Raw genomic sequence first — 10,798 nt, 5'->3', positions numbered from 1 at the left:
ATAAAACTCAGCTGAAGGCCTAGGACTGGGATGATGGCACGTGTACCCACAGAGAGGGCTCCGTGTGCCACTTGTGGCACCCGTGCCATAGGTTCGCCACCATGGGTTGCAGGAATTGGGTATGTCTAGTTTAGTGAAAAGAAGGGCTAGGGGTGACATGATAGCAGTGTTCCAATATCTGAGGGGCTTCCAGAAAGAGGAGGGACTCAAGCTATTCCCCAAAGCACCCAAAGGCAGGACAAGAAGCAACGGATGGAAACTAGTCAAGGAGAGAAGCAACCTAGAACTAAGGAGAAACTTCCTGACAGATAGAACAATTAATCGGTGGAACAACCTGCCTCCAGAAGTGGTGAATGCTCCAACACTGGAGGTTTTTAAGAAGAGACTGGGCAGCCATTTGTCTGGAAAGACACTCTAGGGTCTCCTGCCTGAGCAGGGGGTTGGACTAGAAGACCTCCACGGTCCCTCCCAACTCTGTTATTCTGCTCTGATGTTGACAGACTCTTCGTCTTCAGATCCTCTCATCACAAAGCTTTAAGTGACTCACAACACAGCAGTGAAGAGGAGGTTTTCAGCCCGGGTGTGTGTGTGTGTGTGTGCGGTATTCCATAAAAGAGGTGCAGTTCCTGGTGCCTCAGAGTAGTCAAAGGCGCAGGGGGTTATTTGTCTCAGATGCGGCAGCCGTTTATACCAAAGGAGGTGGTGAAAGACTGAAGTTGCCAGCAAGTGTTGCGATACTGGGTGGCTTTACAACGCCGAGGATCTGGTTGCTCTTCTATCCAGGAGTTCTTATCCAGCAGGTACTGGGGGCTGCAGAAAGAGAGGTCACTGAGTGCAAGTCTGGCATGACGCCCCTTCCCTGAAGGGCTAGGAGAGGCAGCATTTGAGTCCCTGATGATCAGAACCCAGGTGAAATGGATGGGACATGTCATCAGAATGGAGGACCACCGTTGCTCTCTACAGTGTTCTGGAATCTAGGGAAGTGACCGTGAGGTGGACCACAACAAGCGCTAGGAAGGCCCTGTGAAAGAAACCCTGTGAGATCCACCCAAGGGACTTAGAAGCTGCAGCTGCTGACAGAACCCACTGGTGAGCTGTATGCTCTGAAGCCTCTGCAGGCTTTGAGGACAGGCGCTATGAACACTGATAGAAAACCATGAGCGGCATCATAGAATAACACCCCCAGTTACTACAAGAATGGGCTAGATTCTGTGCACAGCCACCTCTGTGTCCACCGATGAACGGCATAACATTCTGTCTTCTTAAAATCCCCCTCCCCTCTCTCTGTGTGTCTCTCATCCACCCACACACCCACCCACCCACTCGCCTGTCTGTCTGTCTGTCTGTCTGTCTATCTATCTATCTATCTATCTATCTATCTATCTATCTATCTATCTATCTATCTATCTATCTATCTATCTATCTTTTATATACTGTATACCTATCTATTATCTATCATCTCTCTCTCTCTCTATATATATATATATCGATCAGGACACGGGTGGTCTTGTCGATATCATCTGGGAGGAGTTTGATTCTGTGACTCCGGAGGAAGTGGACAGGATCATGGGGAGGCTGAGCACCACCACATGTTTATTGGACCCGTGCCCTTCCTGGCTGGTTTATGCAGCCCGGGAGAGGACACGCAGCTGGTTCCAGGCAGTTATATCGGCTTCTTTGAGTGAGGGTATCTTCCCCGCCGTCTTGAAGGAGGCGGTGGTGAGGCCTCTCCTCAAGAAGCCTGCCCTGGACCCGGCTGTATTGAATAACTTTCGTCCTGTCTCCAACCTTCGCTTTCTTGCGAAGGTTGTTGAGAGTGTGGTGGCGCATCAGCTCCCTCTGGTCCTGGATGAAGCGGATTATCTAGACCCGTACCAATCGGGTTTCAGGCCCGGGCACAGCACGGAGACGGCATTGGTCGCGCTGGTGAATGATCTCTGGAGGGCTCGGGACAGGGGGCATTCCTCTGTCCTAGTCCTATTAGACCTCTCGGCGGCTTTCGATACCATCGACCATGGTATCTTGCTGCGGCATCTCAGGGGATTGGGAGTGGGAGGCACAGTTTTACGGTGGTTCTCCTCCTATCTCTTGGGACGTTCGCAGTCGGTGTTGGCAGGGGGGCAGAGGTCGACCGCGAGGTCTCTCATTTGTGGAGTTCCTCAGGGGTCGGTCCTCTCGCCTCTCCTGTTCAACATCTACATGAAGCCGCTGGGTGAGATCATTCGTGGCATTGGAGTTGGGTATCATCAGTACGCTGATGATACCCAACTTTTCTTTTCGACCCCAAACCACCCCAGTGATGCCCTCGACGTGATGTCCCGTTGCCTGGAGGCGGTTCGGGTCTGGATGGGGAGGAACAGACTCCAGCTCAACCCCGACAAGACTGAGTGGCTTTGCATATCTTCATCCCGGGTTTATTCGGACATTCCACCTCTAACTATGGGGGGTGAATTATTACCCCCCGTAGATAGGGCTCGCAACTTGGGGGTCCTCCTAGATTCACGGCTCACCTTGGAAGATCATATAGGAGCCGTGACTAGGGGGGCCTTTGCACAGGTTCGCCTGGTGCGTCAGTTGCGGCCCTATCTTAGCCGGGATGATCTGTGCACGGTCACTCATGCGCTCGTGTCCTCTCGTCTGGACTACTGCAACGCTCTCTACATGGGGCTGCCCTTGAGGACCACTCGGAAGCTCCAACTGGTACAGAATGCAGCCGCGAGAGTGGTGTTGGGAGTCTCCCGATACTCCCACGTTACACCTCTGCTCCGTGAGCTGCATTGGTTGCCAGTTGTCTTCCGGGTGAGATTCAAGGTACTGGTAACGGTATTCAAAGCACTCCATGGCATGGGGCCGGAGTACCTCAGGGAACATCTGCTGCCGGCATCAAGCTCCCTGCGCCCTGTGCGTTCCCACAGAGAGGGCCTCCTCAGGGTGCCACCGATCAGAGAATGTCGATTGGTGGCCCCCAGGGGGAGATCCTTCTCTGTGGGCGCTCCGGAGCTGTGGAATCAGCTACCGGTAGAGCTCCGGATGGCGCCCGATCTTCGCTCCTTTCGCCGCGATCTCAAGACATTTTTGTTTGTACAAGCCGGCCTAGCCTGAGGGGGAGTGTTGGGGTTGTTTTATCTTTTGTTTTTTAATTTTTCTGGGGGTTTTTAGCGTTGTATTTATATTGTTTTTAACTAGGGCAATTGTTTAATCTGTTTTTAATGTTTGTATTGGTTATTTTATTCTGCCCTGTGAACCGCCCTGAGTCCTCAGGGAGAAGGGCGGTATATAAATGTTATTAAATTAAATTAAATTAAATTAAATATATATATCATCTATCTATTATCTATCTCTGTCTGTCTATCACCTATCTATCATCTATATCTACCTTAATCTCCATCCATCCATCCATCCATCCATCCATCCATCATCTATCTGTCTGTCTGTCTGTCTATCCATCCATCCATCCATCCATCCATCCATCCATTCTCTATGTATGTGTGTGTGTATGTATCTATCTGTCTGTCTATCTATCTATCTATCTATCTATCTATCTATCTATCTATCTATCTATCTATCATCTATCTATCTATCATCTATCTATCTATCTATCTATCTATCTATCTATCTATCTATCTATCCTACGAAAGTGGGGAGTCAGTAGTTTTTCTTATTATTTCCTTTTTTCTTTTCTGTTTTTAAGATTTTATTTTTTATTAAATTTGCTTTGTCTCATTTCCTTTTATCGATATATAAACACACACACGCACGCAAAAGTAACCGCACAATGGTGATCTTAATATTAGATTGTAACTATTACTTTATAACAAACTTTGATGTGAATTCCTTTGTTGTTCTTGTGTTGTTGTTATATACTTAACTGAACTCCCTTCTCCATGGTCATACATGTCAAGGACCTCTAACTGCACACTTCTGCATTTGGTCTTCCTGTCTGTCTGCCGACATACCACACACCGAATTTCCCTGTCTTGTTTCCCAACCTACCGCTCATCTGAGTCACGAGTTTCCCCGTCGTGTCCCATCAACAAATATTCTTTGCCTGCAGCCAAGCGGGTCTTGCAAGCAGCCCGAACCACAAAGCGACGGATTTGGCCGACTTCAATTCTGGAGTCTGCAGCTACAGAGAGAGAGAGAGAGAGAGAAAAAATCTAAGGTTGGAAATCTGGAAAAAATATATAAAGGCATCAAACAAGGCGGTGTGCTTTTCTGCTGCCCTAACATCCACAGGTAGTCCTTGACATAGGACCACAGTTGAGCCCAAAATTTCTGTTGCTAAGCAAAACAGTTATTAAGTGAGTTTTATGCCATTTCACGATGTTTTTTGACATGATCGTTAAGTGAATCACTGCAGTTGTTAAGTTAGCAACTTGGTCGCTAAGTGAATCTGGCTTTCCCCTTGACTTAGCTTGTCATAAGGTCATGAGAAATGATCACATGACCCCGGGACACTGCAGCTGACATAAATATGAGTCAGTTGCCAGGCATCTGAATTTTGGTCACAGGGCCGTGGGGAGGCTGCAATAGTTGTAAATATGAAAAATGGTCATGTCACTTTTTTATAACTTCAAACAGTCACTAAATGAACAGTTGTAAATTAAATTACCTGTAAATTAATCCTCTTCCTACTAGGGTGCCCTTCCACTGACCCCCTCAATGATCTGGTGGCAGAACTGTGTTTGCAGCCATTTCTCCTGAGTTAAAAAATTGTTGGCTGTACAGCCCAGTGGTCACAACATCACATGGTCATGTTGCGACACAGCTGACCAAGGCATGCTAAAAATCCTAGTGGCATCCTAGCCTTAAATTTCTGAAACTTGGTCAATATCTGACACTGAGAACGATCAACCAATGGAACAGATTGCCTTCAGAAGTTGTGGGAGCTTCGTCACTGGAAGCTTTCAAGAAGAGATTGGACTGCCATTTGTCAGAAATGGCGTAGGGGCTCCTGCTTGGGTGGGGGGGTTGGACTAGATGACCTACAAGGTCCCTTCCCATAGAATAACATTCTATTCTATTCTATTCTATTCTATTCTATTCTATTCTATTCTATTCTATTCTATTCTATTCTATTCTATTCTATTCTATTCTATTCTGTATTTTCTATTCTATTCATATTCTATTCTATTCTATTCTATTCTATTCTATTCTATTCTATTCTGTTCTATTCATTTTCTATTCTATTCATATTCTATTCTGTATTTTCTATTCTATTCTATTCTATTCTAGTCTATTCTATTCTATTCTATTCTGTATTTTCTATTCTATTCTATTCTATTCATTTTCTATTCTATTCTATTCTATTCTATTCATTTTCTATTCTATTCTATTTGTTTTCTATTCTATTCTATTCTATTCTATTCTATTCTATTCTATTCTATTCTATTCTATTCTATTCTATTCATTTTCTATTCTATTCTATTCTATTCATTTTCTATTCTATTCATTTTCTATTCTATTCTATTCATTTTCTATTCTATTCTATTCTATTCTATTCTATTCTATTCTATTCTATTCTATTCTATTCATATTCTATTCTATTCTATTCTATTCTATTCTATTCTATTCATTTTCTATTCTCTATTCTCTTCTCTTCTCTATTCTATTCTATTCTATTCTATTCTTCTATTCTATTCTATTCTATTCTATTCTATTCTATTCTATTCTATTCTATTCTATTCTATTCATTTTATATTCTCTCTTCTCTATTCTATTCTATTCTATTCTATTCTATTCTATTTTATTCTATTCTATTCTATTCATTTTATATTCTCTATTCTATTCTATTCTATTCTATTCTATTCTATTCTATTCTATTCTATTCTATTCTATTCTATTCTATTCTATTCTATTAATACATACACACATAATACAACAGGTAGTTGTCAAGTGCGGGTAATCGGGTCCAGGCCATTCACATGAATATATAGGTTCATTATATGCTAAAGTTCTCCACAAGAAGCTGAATTACTAACGGTCAAAACAAATTGGCGTTCGATAAGAGTCAAAGGAATTCAAGGTGGACTGGATGTAGATCTCTTGTTAGCGCGAGGGGACTCAAGACTGAGGACGCGTTTGATCCCTCCCTCAGGCTCAGCCCCATCATCTCCTACGGTAGTAAAATTGATGCAACAAAAACCCCGTGAAAGGAAGGCTACTTACTGAATTGCAGGAGATCCTTGATTTTAGCTTCGTAGACCCGGAAGGCACTTTCTTGGCTCTCACGCTCCACTCGAACCAGGAACGCTGTGAAGAGGGGACAAAAGCTGTCATCTTTTGCCCTACTAATGAGCAGAATTAGGGATGTTTCTCCACCGATCCCTGAGGCAGCAGGAAAGTAGTTGGCACACACAGTGTTGCCTTCAATGCCAATCCTTCTTCAGCTAAAGTAATGAGTCTAGCAAGCAGTGCTGACTTATTTTTTTGAGGTCAAGTTAACCAAAGGGAGTGGCGGATTCCCCTGGCTTTGTTTTCTCTCCCACTTAAACATCACTGACCAGCAAAGGGGTGTGTGTGGGGGGGAAACACTACTAACCACTTCCTTTAATTTGGAGGAGATGGGTCAAATTTGGATGGAATCTTAGAAGAATAGGTTGGGCCACCTGCCAAATCTCCCAGCTAATAGGTGGTAAGTGCTACAAGATCTCATTCTTGGTGAAACCAGTCAACCCCACCTACGAACTCTTAGAGGCTATTTCTGAGCATGGGCTCTTCTGAGAGTGCACTAAATCTGCATTCAAAATATCCTAGCTGACAAGAGGAGTGGAAGGGAGCTGGGGGTAAAGCAGGAGGAAGTCACTGATAATTAATGGGCTTCAAATAATAATAATAATAATAATAAATAACAATAACAATAACTAACAACAACAACAACAACAACAACAACAACAACAACAATAATAATAATAATAATAATAATAATAATAATAATAATAATAATAATAATGTTGGAAGGGACCTTGAAGGTCATCTAGCCCAACCCTCTGCTCAGGCAGGAAATCCTATATCATTTCGGACAAATGGCTGTCCAGTCTCTTCTTAAAAACTTCCAGTGTTTTTAAGTATTCACTGCTTCTGGAGGCAGGTTGTTCCACTGGTTAATTGTTCTAACTGTCAGGAAGTTTCTCCTTAGTTCTAAGTTGCTTCTCTCCTTGACTAGTTTCCATCCGTTGCTCCTTGTCCTGCTTTCAGGCGCTTTGGAGAATAGCTTGACTCCCTCTTCTTTGTGGTAGCCCCTGAGATATTGGAACACTGCTATCATGTCACCCCTCACTCTTCTCTTCGTTAAACTACACATACCCAATTCCAGCAACCGTTCCCTATATGTTTTAGCCTCCAGTTCCCTAATCATCTTTGTTGCTCTTCTCTGTACTCTTTCTGGAGTCTCAACATCTTTTATACATTCTGGTGACCAAAACTGGATGCAGTATTCCAAGTGTGGCCTTAACAAGGCATTGTAAAGTGGTATTAATACTTCACGTGAACTTGATTCTATCCCTCTGTTAATGCAGCCTAGCACTGTGTTGGCTTTTTTGGCAGCTGCAGCACATGGCTGGCTCATATTTAAGTGATTGTCCACTAGGGCTCCGAGATCCCTCTCACAGTTACTACTATTGAGCAAGGTACCCCCTATACTATACCTGTACATTTGGTTTTTCTTCCCTAAATGTAGAACCTTACTTTTTTCACCACTGAATTTCATTTTGTTAGATAGTGCCCAGTGTTCAAGTCTGTCCAGATCTCCTGTATCTTAAGCTTGTCTTCTGGGGTGTCATCTATTCCTGCCAGCTTGGTGTCATCTGCAAATTTGACGAGTTCCCCATCTATCTCCTCGTCCAAATCATTGATGAAGATGTTGAAGAGCACTGGGCCCAGAACAGAGCCCTGGGGCACCCCACTACACACTTGCCTCCATGAGAGTGACCAAGGAGCCCAGTTCTGACCTTGTGGCTGGCGGAACCCAAAGTAGTCAGTGATAGCCATGGAGGAATTGTGATTGGGGTGTACCTAAGAACAGTTATCAAAGCCAGAAAGGAATAGGAAATAGTGCTGGTCTACCACCTATGCACATATGTAACTGTGGCATATTGGGCAAAAAGCCACAAGAACTAATAACCAGTTAAGGGAAGCATTATACTGCTGTGTACAAGAATAGAACAGAACAAAACAGAACAGAATAGCAAAGAGTGGAATGGAATGGAATGGAACGGAACAGAATGGAATATAGAACAGAACAGAATTGAACAGAACAGAACAGTACGGAACACAGAACAGAACACAACAGAATAGAACTCTTTATTGGCCAAGTGTGATTGGACACACAAGAAATTTGTCTCCAGTGCATAAGCTTTCAGTGTAGAAATAAGAAACACTAAACAGTAAAATATAAAGGAGGGTGAAATGGATTATCAGTAGAAAATCTATCTAGCACCCAATGGAGACACAACTAATAAAATAAACATAGATCAACATGGCTGTTCCTTAAATGGACATTCTGTGCAGCATAGACCTATGCTCTTTCAAGACAGAACTAAACCATGTTTAAAAAACAGCAGTGTGTTCTTCTAAATGAGTGCTCAACCCGGGTTTATGAGGTCTGAAAAGCTTGATGGAAAGTGCCAGTAAGGTGTTCCGTGGATCAGGGCTTCTCAACCTTAGCCACTGGAAGATGCGTGGACTTCAACTTCCAGAACTCCCAGAATCTTGGGTAAAGGTAATGTCGGAATATAGCACTGTTCCAAGAAATGGATGATGATGATGATGATGATGATGATGATGATGATTTATTGTTATTATTATTGTTGTTATTATTATTATTATTAATGAGATTTTATCCCTTCCTATAGTGTCCAGCTTTTCCAGTATTTTTGGTACGGGCGCTAACTACACAGCTTCTATTGGCATTTCTACTACTTTCTATTATTACTGTTAATGGATCAAGTGGCCCAATAATAATACTGTGGAAGGAGAAAGGCAGGCCATTTTCATCTCCTTCAAATTCACATGTCACCTGAAATTATGTCTCCAACCCCCTCCCCCTCCTCCTCCTCCTCCTCCTCCACTGAAGTTACTGCTTCTCCTTCTCCTTCTTTTCCAAGTCTAGGCATTCAAATTCTCTCTGTCAATTTTCTTTACTTTCACAGCTTTTTAATTTCAAAAGTTCTCCTCCATGGAAACAATAGGGGAGGGAGGGAGGGAGATTTTGCAAAACTGCAAGGCGCCTTCCCTCGTGCCGAGGTTGGCCAAAATGTTTGCAGAAATGTAAAGAGGCCACAAGAAGGAAAGGAAAAGACACAAGGAACTGAACTGTGAGGTGTAGGTCTCCAGGAACGGAAGGATAAGCAATGGTTACACATTTTCATGGCATCCGGCCCTCTCAATTCCTGGCAAATAGATGGGGAAGAAATGGAGGCAGTAACAGATTTTATTTTCCTGGGCTCCCAAGATCACCGCAGACGGGGACTGCAGCCAAGCAATTAAAAGACGCTTGTTCCTTGGGAGGAAAGCCATGGCAAATCTAGACAGCACACTAAAAAGCAGAGACATCACCCTGCCAACAAAAGTGCGTATAGTCAAGGCTATGGTCTTCCCAGTTACAATGTATGGATGTGAAAGTTGGACCGTAAGAAAGGCTGAGCGCCAAAGAATTGAGGCCTCTGAACTATGGTGCTGCAGAAGACTGCAAGGTGATCAAACCGGTCAGTCCTAGAGGAGATCAACCCTGACTGCTCTTTAGAAGGCCAGATCCTGAAGCTAAAACTCAAATACTTTGGCCACCTAATGAGAAGGAAGGACTCACTGGAGAAGAGCCAAATGCTGGGAAAGATTGAGGGCTATAGAAGAAGGGGACGACAGAGAATGAGGTGGCTGGATGGAGTCACTGAAGCAGTAGGCGTGAGCTTAAATGGACTCCAGAAGATGGTAGAGGACAGGAAGGCCTGGAGGAATGTTGTCCATGGGGTCGCGATGGGGGTCAGACACGACTTTGCAACTAACAACAACAACAAATTTTCAGGGAAGAAAATTGACATCAGCTCAAGGTATCCGGGCTGCAGAGAGTGAGGGTCTCCATTCCATCCCTTACCATAATGCACACGGGGACTGTAGCATGCAAAGTTCATCCGGTTCGCTTCTGTGATTGCATCCTCCAGGGTACGCTTCAAACGTGGGCAGGCGCCTGTTTGGCAGAAGGAAGAAATATGGTTTGGTTCCTGGATACCACCTTCATGAACGGGGAGATCTAGCATCTAAATCCTACGCGGCTGAGAGACAAAATTTAATTTCACATGGGAGTTTAGCTAAGGAGTGGAGAAAGTAGACAAAACAACAAGACTTTTGCAGTGGCCTCACATTCTCAAAGAGCCTTTCCGAAAGTAGTAGTTCTTTTGGCATCAACCATCAGAACTTTTATGCTAACCATGAAGTGTGGTTACAGTGAGCAAACCCAGTGGCTATGGATATTTTAATACTGGGAGGGCCGTTCTGATACAGGCATTTACCAGATCTTGCATAGAGCATCATCATCAATGTGTGTGTGTGTGTCTCTCTCTGTGTACGATTAAGTCCTAATCTTTTAATATTGCACAGCCATGGTGTTGGAGGACTGTATCATAAGAAGAACAGCCTCACTGTAGGGTTTGGCAATTGCTAGAAAGGCTCAGTATTATTTTGATTCCTCCTTCCTCAGTTGCATTCCTGAAAAATCATCCTCAAGAACACTTGGCCCTTTTATGACTTGCAGACTTCAACTCCCAGAATTCCTCAGCCAGGCAATGGCTGCGTTGAAGTCCAC

The 10,798-nt window shown here is 43.7% G+C and overlaps 1 protein-coding gene across 1 annotated transcript in view; it reads right to left on the bottom strand.

Annotated features, from left to right (window-relative positions):
- Positions 1-377: 377 nt before the first annotated feature.
- Positions 378-10,798, bottom strand: part of LOC310636105 (complement C4-B-like) — an 89,136-nt gene continuing 78,715 nt past the window's right edge. Inside the window, exons 38-41 of the mRNA XM_083355632.1 lie at positions 10,091-10,183; positions 6,169-6,252; positions 3,994-4,126; positions 378-810 (exon numbers count right to left, since the gene is read on the bottom strand). Coding sequence (XP_083211758.1) covers positions 669-810; positions 3,994-4,126; positions 6,169-6,252; positions 10,091-10,183 — 452 coding nt within the window. The 3' untranslated portion in view covers positions 378-668. The remainder of the gene's footprint in view (positions 811-3,993; positions 4,127-6,168; positions 6,253-10,090; positions 10,184-10,798) is intronic.

This window comes from Vipera ursinii (genome assembly GCF_947247035.1).
Source record: "Vipera ursinii genome assembly, chromosome: 2".
Classification (NCBI taxonomy): Eukaryota; Metazoa; Chordata; class Lepidosauria; order Squamata; family Viperidae; genus Vipera; species Vipera ursinii.
Note: the sequence above shows the minus strand (reverse complement) of the source record. Positions and strands in the feature narration are given on the sequence as shown.